General features: G+C 40.2%; 1 protein-coding gene across 2 annotated transcripts in view; it reads left to right on the plus strand.

Moving 5' to 3' along the window:
* Nucleotides 1-4,636: 4,636 nt before the first annotated feature.
* Nucleotides 4,637-23,449, plus strand: part of ACSL1 (acyl-CoA synthetase long-chain family member 1) — a 31,294-nt gene continuing 12,481 nt past the window's right edge. The window contains exons 1-10 of one of the 2 annotated variants that reach the window (XM_010081110.1): nucleotides 4,637-4,867; nucleotides 11,365-11,479; nucleotides 11,866-11,930; nucleotides 13,232-13,333; nucleotides 15,823-15,922; nucleotides 16,080-16,258; nucleotides 19,754-19,786; nucleotides 19,952-20,003; nucleotides 20,841-20,914; nucleotides 21,938-22,015. In XM_010081110.1, the coding sequence (XP_010079412.1) occupies nucleotides 4,673-4,867; nucleotides 11,365-11,479; nucleotides 11,866-11,930; nucleotides 13,232-13,333; nucleotides 15,823-15,922; nucleotides 16,080-16,258; nucleotides 19,754-19,786; nucleotides 19,952-20,003; nucleotides 20,841-20,914; nucleotides 21,938-22,015 (993 nt within the window). In that variant the 5' untranslated portion in view covers nucleotides 4,637-4,672. The remainder of the gene's footprint in view (nucleotides 4,868-11,364; nucleotides 11,480-11,865; nucleotides 11,931-13,231; nucleotides 13,334-15,822; nucleotides 15,923-16,079; nucleotides 16,259-19,753; nucleotides 19,787-19,951; nucleotides 20,004-20,840; nucleotides 20,915-21,937; nucleotides 22,016-23,449) is intronic. The other variant, XM_010081111.1, reaches the window with a different exon arrangement.

A 23,449-nucleotide genomic window follows, 5' to 3' on the forward strand; every position in this document is an offset into this window, starting at 1 on the left:
CCCTCCTCTGGGCCCACTCCAACAGGTCCGGGTCTTGCCTGTGCTGAGGACTCCAGAGCTGGATGCAGTTCTCCAGGTGGGGCCTCATGAGAGCAGAGTAGAGGGGGAGAATCACCTCTCTTGACCTGCTGGTCACACTTCTTTTGATGCAGCCCAGGATATGCTTGGATTTCTGGGCTGCAAGTGCACATTGCCAGCTCATGTTAAACTTCTCATAGTGAAAATATCTTAGTGCCATATTGCTCATAATAAGAGATAGGCAACTTGTCTCATAGCTTTCTCCTGCCTGCAAGAGGCTGTAGAAATAACACAGACACTACTTTTACACCATGTGGGGGACCTGTCTTTATGGCAGGGGATGTTCGTCTAAATATTAGGATATAATAGAGAAAGAGAGGCCATTGGTTCTTGGGGCTGTTTTCTTTGCAATACAGAAGCTGACGGCAGCTCCCCTGTTCTCTTCCATTGCACTTGAACGATGTCTGGGTACGGATAGACAATAGGCAGGCTGCTGCCCACTGTAAATAGCCCATTGTATGCCAAGAGTAGGAGCAGTAAAGAACGGCAGAGCCCTGCCAGCTTGGGTCGTTGCCTTGAGATACTGGCTCTGCTGTAAAGAATGAGTCTTGGGTGCTGTGGGGGGTGTGTGTGTGCATGTGTGTGAGCAGAGAGAGCTGGCTTTGTCTGAGCTATACAGAACTCCTTAACTGAATTGATGTGATGAGTTCATAGGGATGCTTTCTTGGGCTGGATTTTGGGAACTGCTGTTTCTGTGGAGGTGGCCAGGACAGGCAGTTATCTCTGAAATGCTGTTGTCCTGTTACTAAAACCACTTTCCTTTTTCTGTCTGTTATTCTTTCTAAACTTACTAAGAAACTGAGGTCCACTGGTTGCATTGAGAAAAGTGCTTTTGACCTCTAATGTTGTCCATGCTGCTCCAAGTTTTTTGCTACATGTACCAACCTGAGTGTGACAGACTGGCACTTCTCTTATCTGGGATCTTCTTCCTTTGTGTCCAGCTCTGACTTCCAATCATTTGTTATGTCCTGTCTTACACTGGGGCTGAGTTTGAGTCTGTTCCTTGTTGTCCAGATCCTGTCTGGATGAGAACCAATTGCAGGACCTGAGTTTGTGATGAGAGCATGTTTTTTTTGCTTCTCCTGAGTGAGCAGACTTAGCTGGGTCCTTTGTTGAGAAAAAGAACTGAAAGCCAGATCCTAGCTCCATTGGGAAGGTTTTTGTGTCTCAGTCTAAACGCTCTAAACAGCTCTCCTTGTTCACAGTAGAGACCCTGGATGTCTGATGTGATTGGAGCATGAGCCAGGTAAATACTGAGATGGATCAAAGAAAGCTGGGAGGCATTTCTTGGTGGGACATATTTGGATGCGTATGTTAAGAATGTGAATTTATTCTCCCTGTTGCATGTGGCTTTGTCTTAAATACAGAAAACAGGAGTTGATACGACTTAACAGGTAGAGTTAAAGCTAGGAATTGCTTAGTCTTGCGGAAAACTGTCCTAGCCTTGTTTTTGTGCTGATGCGGCAGGTATAATAAAAATGTCATCCCTCAATATAAACCTAAGCAGTAAAATGTATTGTTATGTAACTGATTTCTTGAGCAGTCATACTGCAAGTTAAGTTTTGTGTTACAGGCTGCTCTACAAACAACTAGTCAAGGAAAAGTAGTAGTGTGCATTTCTTTTCTCTTCGCCTAGGCTGAAATCGTAGCAGCTCCTTGGCTGCAGTGGGACTCTTATGTGAATGAAATGATGGTGTTTACTTCAGTTCTTATTAGCTGTAATGGCACCACAGCCTTTTGAAAGAGTAACTCTCTAATTACATTGCATTCCTAGATCATATAGTGTATTTGCAGGACACATCATGACTAATGCAGAAAGGAGAGCCAATATCTCTTGTTTTATAAGTCAAAGATGCTTATTGAGGAAGAAAGAGCTAAGCTTGCTCTTAGTCCTTATGTACATTTTTCTAGTTTCATAACATGGTGTCTATGATATACCCAAAATTAATTTGCAAGCCAAGACTTCATTGTTGGAATGACTTTTTATTCTTGCTGTCCATCTGTGTGTTTTAAAACTTAAGAGGTAGTTTTCATGCCTGCAATGCTAATGAGCATGATTTCATAGAATCATAGAATGGTTAGGGCTGGAAAGGACTTTAAAGACCATCGAATTCCAACCCCAATCCCTTGGGCAGGGACACCCTCCACTAGACCAGGTTGCTCAAAGCCTCATCCAGCCTGGCCTTGAACACCTCCAGGGATGGGGCATCCACAACTTCCCTGGGCAACCTGTTCCAATGTCTCACCACCCTCACAGTAAAGAATTTTTTTCTAACATCTAATCTAAATCTGCCCTCTTCCAATTTAAATCCATCACCCCTTGTCACTACATGCCCTTTTAAAAAGTCCCTCCCCATCTCTCCTGTAGGCCCCCTTTAAGTACTGGAAGGCTGCTATAAGGTTTCCCTGCAGCCTTCTCTTCTCCAGGCTGAACAACCCCAACTCTCTCAGCTTGTCCACATACGGGAGGTGCTCCAGCCCTCTGATCATCTTTGGGCCCTTCTCTGGACCTTCTCCAACAACTTGATATTCTTCTTGCTTTGGGGGGCCCAGACCTGGATGCGGTACTCCAGGTGGGGCCTCACAAGAGCAGAGTAGAGGGGCAGAGTAGATTTGGTGCATAAAAAGCAACAGCTTGGTAATCCTAACTATTAAGTCTGTAATTTTTTTTCTTTTTTAATTTTTTCATGCCAAGGGAAGATGAAGCAGTTCCTTGTTAACATATTCAGGTCTGCTCTACCTTCCATTACTACAGCCTGTTGTTTTGTGGATTTTGAGTATAGCCTGCTTTGTACCACAGTGCAGATAACCAAAAGGCATCTCTGTAGTGGCCCTGTACTGCATGTGTAGGTGGTGCAGTCTGTACCCCAAGGCTATGCTATAAGAGCAAAGGAAAAAGCGGGGGAGGATGGCAGTACCTGCAGGGAGTGCTCGATGGGTCTGGGACCCTTCCAGAGATGGAACCTGATTCCATCCTGACACTGCCCCCATCTGTGACCTTACTGCAGCCTGCCCTTCTGCTCATGTTGTGAAATCATGGGCCCTTTGAACCATTTTTATGGCTTTTTTTGCTGTTTCTAACAAATCCTTGTCCAAATACTGGTTAGACTTTCTGTGAACTAGACAATTCCTCTGTTGCCTGGTTGAATACAGATTGCAGTAGTAAAGATTTCAAGGGCAGACTGTAAGCTGGAGATTTTCCTTTAGAAATATGAAATCTTGGCCTGGTATGGTTGGTTTTAAAACTAATAAGTGTATAATTCTGCCTGTTTGGATTTCAGTGTCTCCTGTGCAGCGAGCGTATTGTTACACAGTGTGCTCTAGCTATTTAAACACACATTTTGACATTCTTTAGGTCCTTTGTTTAATTTTGTTGTCCATAGGAAATGGCTAGACCTAAATTATCTGAGTAAATACATCTCGGCTCTTCAAGCAAGCAGGAAAGCATTGCGTCCCATCCTGAGAATGGCCATTGTTCCTGGGCTGTCCGGGGAATGTCTGGAGGCCCGTCCCCGGGGTGGCAGGAGGAGGGGCTGGTGACAGGCCCCGTGAGGGCTGCTGCCAGCCGGGCGGGCGGGTGCCCTTGGGTGGCGGTGGGGTGACCGGGTGCAGGCTGCCATTGGCCCGGGCAGGCTGTGCTGCTGCTCACCTCTCACCTAGTGGGCAGGAGCTGGTGGGTTTGGCATGTGACAAATGTCCCGGGAGACCTTGGCAGGAGGAGAGCACCAGCTGAGCTGACTGCAGTGCCTTTTTTCCAACCCCCCGCAGCTGGTTCTTGCTGCGGAATATCCATGTCAGCAGGGGCTGGTGGGGAGCAGCCTCTTTCAGCTCTTCCTTCTGTGTGAACGTGACAAATCAAATGCACTTCCTGTGCTTGATTGTGTTGCTGTGTGTGGCTGGCCCGGGGCCTCCTTAGATGCTGCTTCTGTGTGCCTCATGACCAGAGATAAATTGCTGGTGTGGTGCTGGGAGAAGTAGGAAGCTTGCTAGCACAGAACTGTGGGAGGGTATTGGCTGTGCAGGCAGCTTGCTGTAGTGAGCTTTCTGTGCGTGACTGAAGGGAGAGTAGGAAAGAATTTATCTTACTGGACTTGAGAGATGAAAAATCCTGCTCCTGCTATGCTCCTATGGGATGAGGATGCTCTCTGTTAGGTTAATGCAGGCAAGTTAGCATCTTACAGCCCTGTCTTCCCTCTCTGAGACTTCCCTGTTTGACATTCACTGTTTAAACAGCCTTATAGTACAGCCACTCTACAAATAACTGTTTTGCATTTGTGAAATGCTGTCTTTCAAAAACAAAGCAAAAGTTTTGATAAAATGCAGTGTCTGTTAAAAGCAATATTAAAACCCTGCAGAAATCGCCTCCTGTCTGCCCCACCTGTTTTCCTAGAGTATGAACCAGTAATTGTTTGCTTAATTGCAGCACAGAAGTCTAAAGGTATTGCCTTCCTAGTGGCAGATCAAAGCCAGTAGGACAAAGCATATATTGCTCTCCCACAACAACAGTGAATCCAAAGGGGATTTCAAATCTTTGTGTGTAACTTTCTTTCATATTTACAGATTCCAGCATTGGGACAACCTCACTTGAACTGCAATGCAAGCACATGAGTTACTTAGATACCTACGAATGCCAGAACTTGGGGATGTCAGACAGTATGTGCGCACTCTTCCAACAAATACGCTGATGGGCTTTGGTGCTTTCGCAGCTCTCACGACCTACTGGTATGCAACAAGACCAAAAGCACTAAAACCACCATGTGATTTAGCAATGCAGTCTGTGGAAGTAGAGGTAAGTGCCACTTGATGGATGCTGTCCTTCACTAAAATTTGAAGCCTAAAGGTGGCATTGAAAGAGACCAAACACTGATTTACACAAGAAAGTTTCTAAACTTGTAGTGTGGGGGAAATGCATTTCAGGGCATATTTGGTTTTTTTTCTGAAATGTGGCTTGAACACATTTTTTTGCCTTTCTGAAGTTGAAAACCAGTTTGAGGGTTGAGGTCATAGTGGTAGTAACTAGCATGGGAGAAAAAGATTTTTGTGCTGAGAACTGAGCTTCTGATCTGGCTGGTGGCAGGAAACTTGTGGATGTTAAATTGGCACAGTGTAATTTTCCATTCCTGGCCATGTCTTTAGCTGATGACCTATTAAATTAGGTCTTGTGGTCAGAGTATGTATGCTAGTGTATACTGATGAGGCTGATACTTTTCTGTTACAATATTTAGTTCATAATAGCTGACAGATGAGACTTTATATTGGGTTACAGGCATGAAGAGGGTACTAACTGTCCTCAGATGATCTGTGGAAAGATATATTAGTCTTGCCAAGAGATCCCAGCCATAGAGTAAGTTGAAATTCAAGCAACCACCTGCTAAACTCTGGGTATACTAGCTTTTGTCTTATGCTCTTTTAGAGGCAGGCAGAGTTGCTGTTAGGTGGAGTTTTTTTTTAATAGTGAAGTCAAATATGGAAACAGTCTTACTGGGAAGAACTGTTGCTTAGAAACAAATATAGACAACTGATTACATGGCTAGAGTTTCCTGAGCAGCAGTTATATCAATTCCCCTGTTCACTACAGAGTCAAGATTTTACCACTTATTTCATTCTTTCAAGAGTGCCTCTGTATTTCTTCAGGGCAGACAAGGTGTTTCCTCCTTTTGAAGGAAGGACACAGCTTTGAAAGGTTGTGATCTTCAAGGGAAATACTTAAAGGTAGGATTGTAAGGCTGACAGTTTGTTGCATTACTCTTGATAGTCAGAAACTACCACTATAGATTTATTTTTTTGTAATGTATACTTGCAACTGAAGTCTCCCTTTACAGCATGTTCTTTTGTGTGGACAGACTGCATCTAGTTGTCCTGTATCAAATGCAATTAGCATGACTTCTTGTGCTTAAGAGTAGATGTGACTACAAACTGATGTAAACAAATGTGGCAGAGCAGTTTGAAATTTATAGTAGGTAAACTTTCATGAGCTTTAGCAAAGCGAACTCTTGTCATAGCCTCAAATCAGGCACTTTTCTTTGCAATGCTTAATGATATTGACGTTGAAGAATGAAGTATTAGTTCGCCCCTCTGTTCAAAAAGTTTAGTTTGTACAGTTTATTTTCTAGTCTTCTTCCCAGTATGGTATACAGTAAGCTTACTGACATGTCATGTTACTATAGCAAGTAATGGTCTACTATTAGAAATGCACAAAGGGGAAACAAAAATATGCTCTGGCAATGTTATAATTGCCAAAAATACCTCTTTTGAATGAATGTGTAGACTAAGGATCCAGAGGTTAGATCTCTTGAAGTGGCTGACAGCAGCCACTTAGTGAGTCAAATAGTCTTGTAGAGCAGCATGGTTTGGTGGCTGGAATAAACTAGCAGTGAAAGCTTTCCAGCTGTGCAGGGCCTCACTAGTCAGTTTAGACTTCAGAAGATTTGGGGGACTTTGCATTGGAAGATAGTAAAACAGTGGCTCGTAACTGGCCATGAACACTTATTTGTTTGAGACCCGACAGCAGTCTCAGTTCACTGCCTTTACCTCTTCAAGCTAAATTGCTTGTCGCTGCTGGATTCTGTCATTGAAATCATTGTTCGGTAGTATGGGACTTTGCTAAATTACTTAATGCATTGTTGGTCCATGTTGTACTAATTAACATCAGCTCTGTAATCACAGCAAGATAGGTATAACTATTATTTTTCATGGCCTCTTCAGAAAATAAATTTTAAGTAGGAACACTGAACAGTAGTGAAACTTAAATGAAGAACAGCTGAGTGTTAGCATGTCTTGGTGTTAAAGAGCTCAAACTTTGAGAACGTCCTGAAATGACCAAGATCTATCCAGTTTTGTTTATTGACAGTTCAGATATGAGCCTTAATGTAGTGTTGTAAACTGTTCCAAACTGTAATGAAATGAGAATGCGTGTTTTGAAGCAAGTTTCAAGTGTCTGTTAGAATTGGTATTTTTATAACAGTAACAACATTGTAAGATAGTGCTTGGGATTCAGTTTCTCACTACATTTTGCATAGAATTTTATTTCACTTACTCTATCCTTATACATGTGTTAAGATGGATTGTCACTTCCACAGAAGAAAAATTGGTCTCAAATTATGCCTTAACATTTTTTCCTGGCTAAGCAATACCATATTAAAAGGTCTAGGGAGTAAGTAATGTGCTCCAAAAAAAGACATGGCAGAAGGCAATTCTTCTTCTCTATTGTTTTAATATCTAATATGCCTGTTCATTAATGATAATAATTTTGAACTATAAATAAGCTTTTGTTTAATTCTTACCTGTGACTTATTTCCTTGGCCTCTAACAAAGTTAAATGAAGTCAGTGACTGGATTAGGGTTTCTACATGTTCTGATAATAAATCTTCATAACTTTATATGGGAGGAAAAAGATCCTGTTTACTGTTGTTCCAGGTCACTTCCCATCTCTGGAAATCTTTGATTTGGTAGGCCAGCATCCAGTGACCCATTTCAACTGTCACTGAGTGAGAGTAGAGACTGCACGCTTAGCTGAATATTGGTACAAAGTTACTGAAAGTATCAGCTGTTCTAGAGTAGATGCCACAATTAAAGATGTGGAGTGCTAACTTTAAAGTATGCATGCTACAGTTACATTTCGCTGAAAGAAACCCTCTCGCTTTCAAAGCTCCCAACCTGATCTCTCCTCAGCGGAACTTCTCAGAGGTATAGGTGAAAATCTTTCAGGATCCACTTGAATCCATTGTCTGTAGGAGGGGAGACAGGATTAATGAAGCATAATTCTAAATAAACTCTGACTAATGTGAGACGTCAATGCTGAGACACATGGTATACTCAATCATGCACTATATTGTTAAGAATTTTAGTGCTACAGTAATAAGGCATTAGTCCTGTGTTTTGCAAAGCTTGTGCACCCTTAATGTCTCTAGTTGTGGGCACATCTGGATCTGTCTGCTTGTAGATTGTTCTTTCCATTGGTGACTGATAGCCGAACAACGTTGGCCATTGATTTAAGTGCAGGTGTATGGCTGTCAAATACACTAAATCTTGCTTTGGCTCAAGTTCTGCTAAAGCATGTGAAAGGATAGGATATAAATAAACACGAGGAGGTCAGTATCTTCTAGTAGCAAGAGTCTGCATTTGTGACTCTGGCTTTTTTTTGTCCCTTAAGAGAAGACATTTAAGTATGGAAAGAGGTATTCAACCTACAAAAGCTTAAAAACCTATTTATACTCTCCTGATACATTACCAGAACTCTAGCTTGCTTTGTCTTTCAAGAATCACTTGGTTAGACATGTGCTTGTCTCACTATTAAGTGGTCAATTTTGACTGTTGTATGCTTACCTAGGGATTAGCATACTTAAAATTATATGTCTGGTTTGAAAACTCTAGTTTATACTTTTTGCTGCTCAGAATATGCATGTCAGTGACCTAAGCACCACTTGCTAGTATACTTTGCTTCTTCGGGAAAATGGAAATGGAGCCTCTTGCCTCTGACGCATGGTGGAGCCAACAGTGTGTTTTGACATTACTGCTAATCCTAAGCAGCCTGTATCAACAAGAAGCAAACCTATGGCTTGAACAAAAGGAGCTATCTTATGTGACCCAAATAGGCATCAACAGAGGAATATATGCCTCTGTTGTAGAACAAACGTGTTTCCTTCAGCTGCTGCTATTCTGAACCAATGCCAAGGTTTTATTGAATGTCCAGCATTTGCTGTGTAATGGGTCAATTTCCTGCAGCTCCCTGAGCTGCTGCAAGGGCTGCCTTATATGCGTAACCAGAGGCTGTTCTCAATAAGACTTTATTGTCTGGCTCCTTAAGAACACTTTGGTAAAACTGACCACCTTTTTGAGTGCTTACCTTTGTACTGGATGGATCTGTTAGATCCCATGCTAATAATCTGTGTGAAAATGGCCAGACATTCCAGTCCTGAGATTCAGATGTCTGGTGGTTGTAATGACTGGTGATTTTTAGAAAAGTTTGTAGCAAACAGAACTTTCCCTGATATTGCACAAATATTCTGGATAAGGACCCTTTGGACAGGCTCTGAAAATAGTAGTTCTTGCTACTGTCAAGCAAAATGTAGACCAATACTATAATATTGCCTAGTAGATGAGTTCAAACTGTGAGCGTAATGTGGACTCTAAATGATCTTCATCATATCCAGGTGTATTTCACTGCATCTCTGAAGAATAACATTGAGCTCCTGATGGCCTTCACCCAAGGAGCTGAGTGTTTTTCATCAAAATTCTGCTCTAGGGGTGTTAAAAATTCAGTTAATTTCACTTTACTTTGTGAGAAAGAATAAAGTAAGCAGAACTGTAAGCTGGTTATATTTTACCTTTTCCTGAAAAATAATGGGAACTGATGGGGTCTTTTCAATAGCGGTCTTACAGAGTTTCTTTTTTTTTCAGAAGGACAGTGGAGTCAGTCTTGTCTCTAAGCAGTGTACTGTTGTCTAGGTCTCATCCTCTAAATTTGGTTAGTGCCTCAGGCCCTGTAAAACCTGCTTTTGTAGTGCTGAGTAATAGGGTGTGTAAACAAAGCAGTAGTAGCTCAGATGAGGAGAAAACAAATATTTCTTGACTGTTGCCAAGGGATGGTTTAGGATGTTACATTTCACCTGACCCAGGAACTGTAGTACATCAGACATGGTACTGATATGTTGCACTTGCTGACATTACCTATGACTGTGGTTACAAACTACATTGAGTGATCTTTCTCAGGTTAGCTCCAGAGGCAATAAAACTGGGAAAATCTAGAAGCTAACCTTGGTTATCCAAGATCTGTGAAACCTGTGCAATAAAGCAAGTAGTCTTGCTTTTCTTTCCAGGCAAAGACGTGTACTAGTGGTCTGTTTCTTATAGAGTAGATGTTGGTCTGAGTGCAAGTATGCTCTTGAATTTCTAATGTTACAAATTTTTAGAGGTAAGCCTGTCCTTAGCTTGTTCTGGGTCATGTTCACAGTGTACATTTCTGCTTACTGTCAAAGGAGTGGCAAGCACTGCATTACGCATAGCGTTTTGCTAGAACAAGTTAGACTTGTTTTAGTGTTAAAATATTTTTCATCTCTGATGTGCCTTTAATGTGCTAGCTCCTTTCTGTGGACTCTGGCAATACGACATTTTTCTACAGATAAACCCCTGTTTGTCTAGCTTATACATGAACAGATGCTCTATGGCCTTCCAGGGTACTTTGAAAAGAGGAAAATAAACCAATAGTTGGGAAGAGCCTATGATTGCATATGAATAGGTTTTTGATGTTGTGGGTGAGGGCAGAGTTCAGGCACAGATTTAGGTGGTCTGGGATCTGACTTTGTGAAAGAGCCTGTAGCTGACTACAACCGCTGATAGAGAGAATCTTTTCCCCAAGACCCTCTATTTAACCAGCTAGGCTCTTCCTACTAAGAACTTGCTTGTAGGTGTCTGTTGTCATAGCAGGGCTAATAAATGTGGCCCAACAGTACTTGCATAACTGCAATTTGTGAAACTTGCTTGATATAAAATGAGATTTAATCAGTCACTCTAAGAAAGGCTATGTTGAAACTATGAACTATTAAATTCTTGTATTGATTTCCAGTTGTAGCCTGTGTAAATGCTCACCTGCTGAAAAATGGTGATTTTAATCCTCAAGGTAGTATTGTCTTGACTGCCTCTACCTAGATCAGGAGGAAACCTTTTTTGTAAGATGGAACTTCATATTGGATTAAAGGACTCAACTTTTTATCTGGTACAGAATATTTTACTTAAGAGGACACCTGTTTAGGGTGTTGTTGGCCACCCTTAAAATAATTTCAGTTTTGAAACCACAGTTTGAAGTGTGATTATATTTTGTAATCTTAATTAGAAAAGTAGATTAGGGTCTCGGGATTAATATTGTATCTAGAGAGCTCTAAGGCTGGAGTGATTTAGAAAGCTTGATGGAATTATTATATACCGTAACATACACAGTTTATACTGCAATAATAGAGTAAAACATTTCTTAAAAACACTGTGTCTAGTAAGGGGTATCAAAGGGCATTTTGGCATTCTCATTCATTTTGTGCTGTCATAGGTAGCTGAGGAATAAGCTTTTGCCTGACAGGTTTTTAGTAATGCAGGGAGCAGTCTGACTCTTTAAACAATGTCCTGGGAAACCCTGCAGATCTCTCACCTAGTGGTGAAAAGAACTAAAGTTCTCTCAAGCAGAATTTGCCAAGGCTCATAACAAATTAATGGATGAGGTGTGTTTATTCCTTCAGGAAATTCCTGTTCAATTTATAACCAACAAGTGTGTCTAACCTTTCTAATTTGCTTTCTTAGGGTGGTGAGCATGCTCGAAGGTCCTCTCTTCTTAACAGCGATGAACTCTTGATTTACTACTATGATGATGTGAGAACAGTTTATGATCTCTTTCAAAGGGGTGTGCAAGTATCAAGTAAGTCTAAAATTAAGGATATTTTTTCAATAATATGTCAAGAACTAAAGCTTGAGGGTCTTTTTGAAATGCAGTGGGGGATAGAGGATGTCTGCCTAATAATATGATAAATGTATCAGATGTGAGCTTTCTTGAAGGCAAGTTTAACTGTGACCTCTTGTGAAGCAGAGTTGTGTGAATAAAGTCAGTGCTGTGTTCCTTAGCTTAAACCAACCTTGTTGCCCCTATGTCCTTCCCCTGCTTTCTTCCTCACTCCCTGCTAAAAAAGTTTCTTCTGAAGGTGTCTGCAAAGAATCTAGGGACTTAACACAGAGTGTAGTTAGTATGGTGTCAGGACAGAGGAGCTGGGTTAAATTTTGAGTAACTTTTGATTATCACTTTTTTAGATAATGGTCCATGTCTAGGTGTTAGAAAACCAAATGAGCCATATGAGTGGATCTCCTATAAAGAAGTAAGTAGTCTCTCTGTTAGTGCTAGACCTGCTTTTGCTTGCTGAGACTATTGATACAACATCCAGCACTGTGATATAACAAACCTTAATTATTTATAGATGTTTTAAAGTAGTAGCAGAATATTGCAGAAAGGTTCTAGTTCCTATTAGAGTATCTTAAAGGAACAGCCTCAAATATGGGTGAGCAGGGGGTGGAACAACGAAGAGTCCTGCAATTAGTTTATAATGCTTTCATTTCAGAATTTTTTGGGGGTTATCTTGGCAGCTTTTAGCATCTCGTTGCTGAATTGTTTATAACTTGGACACTACCTATGAAGCGCTGCAGCTTTGAAGTAGTATTCAGGGATTCAGACTGCTACTACTTCAGGTGCTTGCTTCTGGGAGGCTTGCTTTACGCTACGAAAAGTCCTGTCTGCAGGTATTACCTGTGCTCCTTGGCAACACCTCCATAGTGCTGAATGATGGTTGTACAGGGTGTTAACAGATATGCTTCTAACTAGTAGCAAGCTCCTTGATGACTGCTAAAAATATCTTTATGCAAATTTTCATTAAAAGCTGTCCACTTTTAGGTCTTTCCTGATTTAATCAGTTATTGTCTTCAAATTTGCAAAAACCTTGCCCATTCCATACTGTAAGGTCATCAAACACCTTTTGGATGTAGCAGACCTCACTTCTTCCAGGGTGATTTTGCTGGGCAATTGTTAGGTACAACCTCTCTTTATTAAAGCTTTTCTGTTTTGAGTCGTGACTAACATGGATTCAGGTAGTGTGCTATATGGAAAGAATTTAGAAAATTGCCTTCCCAGGCTTTGTTTATAGAACTAGCTGGGTTTTGCCTCCTTACTCTCCTGCTTTTTGAAGGGAGAAATGATATTCCCATGTGCACTGAATGAAGCAGAAGGATGGCATATGTAGTACTTGTGACTGAGCAGAAATATAATGCTGAATCATTCCAGGGTCAATTCTGAGCTTTAATACGGACACAAAAAACCAGCTTTTTCTGGGTATGTGAGCTTAACAACTAAACTTCTACTTAATACTTCAAGTCCAACTGGTTTAAGTGTCTCCTCTGCTGCATGTTGAGTGCAAGTGTAGTATCTACAATCAGTGTGGTGTAATGGCAGTGCAGTGTTTAGGTTATCAAAGTCACAAAGGACATTCAAAATAGCCTAGAAAACTTCTGTCTAGTTAATACCAGTTATTAGCCTTTTTTTGTAAGAGTTGAAATAATGTTCCAAGGGGCGTGTACTAATGAGCTTGCTCTCAGTTTTTTGCCTTCTCTCTCTTTTTTGCCCCTCCAGGTTTCAGACAGAGCAGAGTGTGTGGGCTCTGCGTTACTCCACCGAGGCTTCAAACCATCTCATGTTCAATATATAGGAATCTTTTCACAAAACAGACCTGAGGTAATTTAATTGACAGTGTGTGTATTGGTGGTTTGTCTGTTATTGAAGTGTTGCTTAAGTCTGTTGCTTTTTGGCAGTGTACTGACCTTCCCTACTGAGTTCATTTGGTGTTGGGAAAAGACTTAAAGACTGACACTGCAGACCCCCAAGCCATGAACATGGCATCTTTAGCTGAGAGCCAAAACTGATAATTGACACAACTGTTAGTGTCTTAAATTGTTTTTTTGCTCCCAGAGTTGAATGTAGGAGGCTGGAGAGCAGGAAGAAAATTGGGGAATCCAGAAGGACTTCTTTCCTCCTCTTTCCAGTTTATATAGGAGGCCTGTTTAATGGGAAGCTAATACAGGACTTAGTTAATGTAATCTCTGTTTGCCTTCTCTTAAAAAGTGACATTGGATTACAACATAATTGAAAGTGGTTAGAAGTCATATGGAGGTGTTTAAACCCTTCAAAACCCAAAGAAACACTTAGAAACACTATCCATTTTAGCTCAGGAATGCTTCTAGATTGCTGTTTCTAGAACTATTATGAAATATTCAGTAAATGTTTATTCTCTAGATTTGTTTATTAAATTTGTTTAATAGAACTGAATTTCTATAACCTGTGTTTATGTGGTTAGTAGCTTGAGCTGGTACTTACTGCATGAAGCCAGTTAAGTCCAAACCTGTATTAAGACAGGAGACTGGTTCTTACGTTTTGTCAAAAAGATGCTGTTCCTCTTGAGTAAACACTCCCAGCTGGGTGCCATTATCTATAACCATCTACAGTGTTGACAATGTTAGAAGTTGTATCAGTGTCTTGATTGTGCTGGACAACAGCTTGCTGTTGGATCTCTTCTGATTTCAGTTTGTCACTGAGCCTTCCCTGCTGTCATTAAAATGCAAGCTGTGTGACAAGTGATCTTGACCCCCTTCCTCCTCTCCCAACCTACACCACAAAACCCCCCTAACTCTAGCCTTGTACAGATGAAGAAAAACATTTTCTCCGGACTCTTAAATCTGCAGTAGTTTGCTGCTTGGATTTTCCTGATGCTTCTAACAGCTATTATTTCTGTAATAAAAAAGCCTGGGATGTCTCCAACTAGGAAACTGTTAAATGACATGGTGTTACAGGCTCTTCAGTTCTCTCTCCTGTGCTTAGTTATGAACTGGAAGTGGAAAAGGGAGCCAGATGTTAGTGTTTGGCTGGTTTGAAATGTTTCTCTGTAGACCTTTGGGTGCAAAGTCTTTGACTGCTTGGTCAGTAGATTTTCTGAAGGAGAGCCCAGTAGTGCGGTCTGCTCTTGGGTCACAGAGACAAAATATGCTTGACTTATGTTGTTTCAGCAGGCTTTGAGTTGGGTCAGGAATGAGCTGGAAAGACTTGTTTAAACTGGCAATTTTAAATCTGGGATTTTCCCTGCTGAAAACTACTGGATGGGTGTTGTGACATCCCCAGCATAATCACTAAGCCAGACAGGAGATTATGTGAAGGTTTTTTTTTTGTGTGTGAAATGATTCACATTTGTCAGTTCAGGGAACAACTGCTGGGGAAATCCCCTAATGGGGAAAATCATAGCATGTTACTTGCTTAAATGTTCACTAGAAAAAACAAATTTGGATTTATAAATAAAAATGACTTTCTCTGAGTAACTGGAAAACAGCTGATCTCTTCTGCAAGCAAGGAAGTTATGTTTTGGACTGAAAAAACAGGACAGTGAAATACAATGTCCCTTAACAGAAGATCAGAGCCATGTCAGAAAACAAACTGAAATTTTCAGACTGTTGTCTGTATTCAGTACTAGTTGCTTGCTTGGGCTTTGAAAGAGAACTCAGGTGTTAAGAGCATTTAAATACAAACATAAAACCTTGACTTTAGAAGCTAAAATGGAAGAAAAATGCCTTTGTAGTCCAGAAAATAAAGATGCTGGTGGTTATATTGAGGATGATGGTGTGCAAGAGTTGTGGGAAGCTGCAATAGGAAGCTGTTATCACTGCGTACAGCTCCTGAAGTCTACTGTGGTAGACCTCCAGCCTATTAAATTAAGTACTAAACTTCAGTCTGCTGAAGAGCAATACAGCTGCAGTCCTTCACTGATTCATATACCAGGGTAATATAGAATATCAAAGGCTTTGCCTACCTTGATAACCTAAAACCAAGAAGAAACATCACACTCAAAAGTGTCTTTCTGTTAATAGGTAAACTAAGGAGACAGTTGATATGTTAACTGTTTCTAGAAAGCACTTTACTCTTGGGGGCAGAGTTTAACTTTTATGGATTGGATTATTTCTCATAGCTCCTTATTTTTTATTTTCTTTCCTCCTTCCACAGATAAAAATTTAGTAGGTCTTTAGAGTATACAAATGATACAAAATACCACCTATTTTTTTAGTAAGACTTGTCCAAATGAGCTCTGTCCTATTAGTTTCCTTTAGAATCCAAATATGAGCCTTTTTTGGAGGTCTGTTATAATAAGCAAACGTAGTGACTTGTGTCTCCTCTCTGTGCAGTGGGTTATCATCGAACAGGGATGTTATGCATTCTCCATGGTGGTGGTGCCCCTCTACGATACACTGGGAAATGAAGCAATTACGTACATTGTGAACAAAGGTAGGGCACTCAGTAGTTCAGTGACAATGTATGATGGCAGAGCTGACTGAGGGCAGAACTGTAGCCTTCCTCACAGGAGTGCTATTACTATATTCTAAAGTATGGACATAGACTAAACTCAACTTGTCATATTGATAATGTTGTTCTTTTTCATTAGCTGATTTGTCATTGGTTTTCTGCGACAAACCTGACAAGGCCAAACTTCTGCTGACCAGTGTGGAAAAGGGGGAAACTCCAATCCTCAACACCATTGTTATAATGGAGTCTTTTGGGATGGATCTTGTGGAACGTGGCAAAAAGTGTGGGGTGGAAGTCTTCAGCATGAGAGAAATAGAGGTAAGCATGTTTAACTGACTTTACTGCTTTCCTCCTATTTACTTGTGGAGGAAGAAGACAGTGTCTGTTGAACAGACTTTAGGACAGTAAACAAAATTAGTTTCAAAATACTTAGCTATCTTTTGGATTGAAGTTTGCACTAAAAACTTAAACAAAAGGAAAGTAACCTGCTAATAGTATTTCACAGTTCTCAAAATGTAAAAGTATATATGGCAAGATGACAGAACGAAAGCTTGTTAACATAGTCCAGACAGAACATCAGATCTTAGTGTTAAGGCTTGCCCATGTGAAGCAGTAACATGATAATGTGATGGGTTTACCCTTGGCTGGGAATCAACCCCACACAGCCACTCTCTCACTCTCCCCTTCCCAGGGACGGGGGAGGGAATTAAAAGGGGTACATGGAAAAAGGACTCGTGGATTGAGATAAGAACAATTTAATAACTAAACTACAATAAAATTGAAAATAATAGTATATACAAATAAGTGATACACAGTGATACTGCTCACCACCCAATGACCAAGGCTCAGCCTGTTCCTGGCTAACAATCCTGGAGCAGGGGAGTCCTGAAACCACATTCCTGGAATGGAGATAATAGCCTGGGTGTCCCAGACCGAGAGCTGACCTGGAAAAAGAGCTGAGCCGGAAAAAGAGCTGACCCAGAGCAAGGGATCTGGAACCAAAAGGGGTCCGGAACAAAAAGCGTTAGCTTCCAGAGGGCGTGAGGTGTATGTTATGGAATAGACTATTAGCCACTTTGGGTCTCAATCCCGAACCTAAGATCAAATCCTAGGCTAGTAATTGGGGCTGTGCTCCCTCCCAGCTTCTGCACCTGCAGACACTGGCACAGCAGAGAAGCTGAAACAACCTTGACTGCCGGGCAGCAGCTATAAACATCAGTATGTTATCAGCTTTCTTCTCAGCACAAACCCAAAACACAGCTTCTTGCTAGCTGCTATGAAGAAAGTTAACTCTGTCCCAGCTGAAACCAGGACAGATAAATATGTACTGTGACTAATACTTCAGAAATACTTATTTCAAAAAGAGCCTGTGTAGGTTTTCGTCTTGTGAAAAATGGCATCTTCCCCTCAACATTGAGTCTAAAATGTTTTGTGAGGGAGGAGGAAAATGGCAGTAAACTGTTCCAGGGTAAGCTTATGGTAATGTGGGGGAATGAGACCTCCAGGTTTTGGAAGTAGAAGCCATTTTGCTTAGCCACCTAATGTTCAAGTCTTAGTTTTGCTTGTAGTTGTTTTGTCTGCACAGATATCTTATGCAAGTTTATTTCATAACTTTACTCATTATTTGGAGAACTCTGTCCCAGAATCAAATTGCATAGAGTGCATCTTTACTGTGAAATTATGAAACCGGGTTTAGCCTGCTTCTAGCTGGAGTTCTGGTGAAGGCTTGGCTCACTGGCACTTGGGTATCTCCAGATAAGTGTTTGGCTTTTGCAGGTGCCAGTAACTGGTGTGAAATACTTCATTTCAGTGACCTTGTTGTCACAGCAGTCTTAACTGCTATGTTAACAGGGCCACCTTCTGGTAAAGATACAAAAATGCCAGCGTCTTTTTAAAAGATGATTAACTCTATTGTAGCTAACTAGCCTCAGCAAGACTGCCAGGTTGAAACGGGGCTGAAAACATTAGGCAGAGTAAGTGACTCACACAGTACTGTAGTTCACTGGCAAAAGGGTTGAGTTAAATGTGGAAAAAAAAATTGGCCCGCACTGCAAGAATAGGTTGGTACACTAAAATTGCCTTCTTTCTTTGAGTTGAATGCCAGTTTTTAGCAGAGGAAGATCCTTTACACTGGATCTTATAGCTACACAAAAACAACACCGGGGGTAAATGTTAAAGACCTTTAAGTCAGAAGTCTAGATGCTTAAGTAGCAACTGCCAGGTTACTTAACCATGCTGTTGTAACTAACGCTTGATGTTTGTATTAATGCAGTAATAGGTGCTCCAAGAGCCTCTTCTCTAAATCTCAGAAGTTGGGCACAATTAAATATTTTTAATAGTGTTCCAGTGAGCAGGGAAAGTTTGTCCCCTCTTTCAAGAGCAGAGGCTTTTAGTGTCTCCCAAAAGGCAACTATGAGCTGTTGAGGAGCTTAGATTAGAACGACTATTTCCACCTTCAAGTACTTGTTTTCTGGATTTCTGGCTTGAGCTTATTGGTCACCTGTGCTTATAGGTTATGTGACCAGTTCCTCAGTGTATCTCCCAGATGCCATAAGCTTGGTTTTGGATGCATAATATTTTTAGGTATGCTGTGGTTACTTAGATCTGAGTAGCTGTGAATAAATGGCTGCTCAACAGGAAGAGAAGTTGGAGTTCTCTTCTCAGAGATTGACAGAAGTGTGTGGGGATCTTAGCTGTATATTCAATAAATACCAGATCTTACTCAAAACAGGTTTTAGGAAAGTATTGAGCTTCTGGTGGTACTTGAAATGCAGTGCTGTTTTGAGCAGACAGCTATGTTGTCAGTGGCAAATTTTTTGCATAATGGCACTGTTTCGAAAGGGCAGACTCTCAGGTATGGGAATGTTAACTGTGTTTCCAGACCCTCCTTTTTTTTCTTAAACCTCTTTTGGTAATCTGAGAGGTACAGCATACTAAAGGAAGTCTAGGGTTTGTAAATGAATGCATAGTACAATCTTTGTGTACTTGTAATGTAAAGGCAATGGTGAAGTTTGTGTCTGCCCCAAAGGCTGCCTTCAAACCTATACTTAACAAAAGGTCCATTTTAATTTGCGTAAGTCCTTAAGCAAGTATTGTTTCTAGTCTTAAACAGGCATGACAGTAATGCCTTGATTTGAAACTTTAAAGCTCATAGATATAGAACATTAGCTTTCAAGTCTTTTCTCTTAATCGTTGTATCCTTGATGATAAAAGGATCTTCTTGGTATCCATTGCCTTCTGCCTAAAAAGTTATGGCACCATTAATGGTGAGGCCTGAACAATCATAAGGAGGGGAGAGGGAAGGAGGAGAGAAGCTTGTGCCCTTTGCTCTGCAGTATAAAAGGAGTACAAACCACCAATGACCCTTCATGGAGAAACTCGGCCTGCCTTCTCACAAGCAGGGATGTCGGTGCAAGGTGTGTACTGAGATGAGTATTGCTTCATCTATTCAACAGTCATCAGTGGCACATGTCTTCTGCATGAGGTATAGGATTGAATGCCTGCCATGGCTTGTCAACACTGCATAACCTTGAGCTTCTCTAGTCAGTGACTTCTGGTTTACAGGCTGGAAAAAAAAACTGTGTTTTAGATTAGTTACCACTTCTGTATTTGTAGAACATGATAGTTATTCTATATATCTTTAAAATGTCCCTTAAAGCCTTTGTTACTCTTTTATAAGTTAAAATGCCTTAACAGACAGTCTGAATAATGGAATATTACAGTGTTTGGTAGTGCTTGTCTGGTAAGTTTAAAGCAAAAAAGTTACATGCCCATGTCTAAACTGTCTCTCTCCCCTTTCTCTCCCTTCTGTAGGAGCTGGGAAGAATGCACAGGCAAAAGCCTATGGTAAGTATGAAATTAGTTCAAGTGACAATCTGAAGCTGTAGATTAAACTAGCAAGTCTCCCTGTCTCCTGTAGTTCAAAAGTAACACTAGTATTTCAGTGTTTTGTCCAGGAAAATCCTTTTCCTTGCTATCTTAACCATACTAATACTTTCTTAACTCTCATAGCCTCCAAAGCCAGAAGATCTAGCAGTCATCTGTTTCACCAGTGGAACGACAGGTACAGCTTATTACATTATGCAGAATTTATTGTCCTGTATATGCAAAATTAATTCAGAAGCCCTCCTACTTTTTTTTCAAGACTTTCCCCTGCTGCTGCATCTTTTTGTCAAGCAGTAGCTGGGGAAGTTTTATGGTAAGGCTCCCTTTGATTTTTCCCACTGATCAATACAGAGTTGCAGTATTGGGTGGTGGGTGGTGGAGGCATTATATTTTTGGGCTTGGAAATAAGTATTGACCCTCTATTTCTATTATAATGAGGGCTCTGCATCAGACTTTCAATTCTTCAGTAGTCTTTTTTTTTTTTTTTTTGTACTGTATTAGAAAAATTTGTTTCTTAGTTCTATGCAACCTTGCTGTAAGACCAAAACAGAAAGACTACTGTCTAGATGTCACACACGTGGTACTTATGAGTTGATATCCAACACTGGCAGGGAGCAAAAGGGAGGAATACAATGACAAGTTACTTTTTTTTTTTTTTTTTTTAAAAACAGATGTGAGAACAGAAAGTAGTCTGGGTTTGATAGCTGCATCTTCACAGAAGTGTTTAATTTTGAGTGAGAGAAGCTTATCCAGGAAACAGGACATTTTCTTAAGGATTTGCTCTCCTTCTGAAATTTGAGGACTCAACACAACTTTACTCCTTAACTGTTACCAGCTATTCTTGAAAGTGGGTTAGCAAGTTCTCTGCCTTTGTTTATTTAATTCATGTACAAAAACAAGTATTAATATCGAAGCAGGGACTGCTTGATTGAAATGCTATTAGATTAGTTTTACCACTGCTTGGTAACTTAAATGATCTAAAAATTTCACTCTTGCATCTTGCTTCTTCCTCTAGGAAACCCCAAAGGAGCTATGATCACTCATCAAAACATAGTCAGCAATGCTTCAGCTTTTGTGAAAACTACAGAGGTAAGCTGCAAAGGTTAATGTGGATTTGCATGAAGGGAAGAATCTCAGGAGTAAAACCAACATTGAAATTTAAGTTTGGTTTTAACTTTCAGTAAGATCCAAATGGAAAAGTAACTTGATAGTGCTCTGCCTATGCTAGTTCAGAAGTCAATGTTTACTGGTTTCTCCTGTCAGGGTCAAGAACTTGACAGACTTACAATTTGGTCTGATCCAAGCAAAATCTTATAAAGATCCTGATGGAAATATGCATTACATTCTGCCACAGGCTTAGTGTTTGTTATTAGTGCAAGCTCTGTTATCAGAGGGTTTGTGCAGAGGCTAACCTTTTGCACTAAGGATGGGCAAAGCTACAATGTATTTAACCCCCAAAATACTTAGTCCTTGCATAAATGAACAAGAAGAATGACTCTGCATTTTCACTTGATACAAGGTTAATTTTTAGTTTACAGTAGACTACTAAAGTGCATCTGCAGGCCAGCTAAGACAGTCCTAAGTTATTACATGTACAGGTGTAACTAAAAATACAACTTATTTTGACAAGTACTCTGTATGTAGAATTGTTTTTAAATTAAGCAACTGGTCTCACAATTAGATCATGTGAGGTACTTTTTGTATCAACCTTATAGTAAATTGGATAACAAACTTTCTGATCCAAGATGAAAGTGCATATTTTTTTAGACCCCTAAGGCATACTACTTTAACTTTTTTGTTCACCCTCCGTCACAATGTGTGTAAAAGAACTTTCTGTGGTTTTTCTCTGAATTTGTTTCTATTCATAATCATGAATTATAAATTGTAATAATCTGGATGGTCGCTGTACTCAACACTAAAAGATTACTGTTTCTGCATGCTAGAAGTCATTGCTCTAATCTCTTTAAAGAAAGACAATACAGCTTCATTACAAACAAAATTGAAGTGAGGGGCATGCTCTAGAGTTCAGATGGCAGATTTCATTGTTTTGTTTAATTTAGGCAAAGTAGAGAATCAATGACAATTACATTTTACTAACACTTTCACTTTCAGAAAACATTTATTCCTTGCTCTGATGACGTTCTGATATCATTCCTGCCCTTGGCTCATATGTTTGAGAGAATTGTTGAGGTAAGCATCTGTTTGTTGTACAGAACTATTGAGAAGCTTCTTTTCTTAAAGAACTCATGTCTCTTGAATTCCAGTGATACATGCTGTTCCTTGTTGCTTCTTGTACATGTATATGAAAATATATGAAAACTTGAGGTAAGGTCAGGAAAGCAGTATCCCATAAACAATGTCTAGTGAGTACTAGACAATTGGTTTTCAGGCCTAAATACAAACATTAACCTAGGAGCTAGAGTTAATAAGAAACTGGCTTACTAGAACACGAGACAATCCCTTAGCACATGTACATGGCCTAGAAATTCCCTCTTAATATAATCAGTGCACCATTAAAAATCGATGCCATTCTTTAGTCTGCAAACTTTTAAAAATTTATTTTATAATGTGGCATCCTGCTTACTTAAAAGTAATTTTAAGTTTGTTAAACTTACCATTGCTTCCAAGAAGCTTCAATAAAAAAGGCAGGGATTTTGTTTCAGTGGGGTTTTCTTCCAGGAAACTAAATTCACTTTTGATACCTCTTAATGACAAGCTTTGACATTCTCTTGAATAGCTTGTTTTACCTTATAGCAAAACCTGGGCCTTCATTTTTGATAATGAAGGAGCTCAGGTTGTGTTAATACCAGCACTTTTAATAAGGACCTCTGAGCTGATAGTTAAGTGGTATACATTATCAAAAAGATGCAATTTCCTCAAAGTTATTTAGTGGCACAGGTATTTAATTACTGTACTTATTAAAGTTGAATTAACATCACTCCCTTAAGTGGTGTTGCAAATATGTGTGTTAAAGGTAGTTGCATCCCAGTTTATGTAGGGCAATAAACAGACTGCGCAAATGTGAAAAGAGACGTGAAGCCAGAAATTGTTCTGTGATTTCAGTTGAGAATCCTGAGCTTTCTACCAAAAGATTGTATGTATATATACACATACATAAAAATGTATATGTGCATGTGTATATATGTTACAAAGATGGGGACTAGAGCTTAACTAAGGTGTACACGTACCTTTAGGCTTTCAGCACTCTTTTACTTGTGATAGCAGTTATACATCAGTGAGTTTTTACTGATGCCTGTCTTGCACCAGAAGGTAACAGCTCTGCTCTTGATCATGCAGTAGAAACAGGATGGGAACTTGTGTTCTAAAGGATAAAATGGGAATGGATGGAGTATTTGGATCTTGGTATTCCTCTGCTCTTTGAGGTCTTTACAGAGTAGGTGTCTACCTGTTTATTTACATAAGGAGATTAAGCAAGTATGCTTTTGGTAGAAAGGAGAAAAGATCTCTTACAGTTTGGCATAGGTATTAACACCTAGGTATGAACACTTCCTACGGAAGCTAGAGGGTCAGTGACCTTGACAGGACAAGTGCATTCCCACTTAGCAAAGGCAGTTGCTGCTCCCTCCATCTGGACTGATGCATTTTTTGCTTTATAGCAGGTCT

Source organism: Pterocles gutturalis, unplaced genomic scaffold, assembly GCF_000699245.1.
Source record: "Pterocles gutturalis isolate BGI_N339 unplaced genomic scaffold, ASM69924v1 scaffold8264, whole genome shotgun sequence".
NCBI lineage: Eukaryota > Metazoa > Chordata > Aves > Pterocliformes > Pteroclidae > Pterocles > Pterocles gutturalis.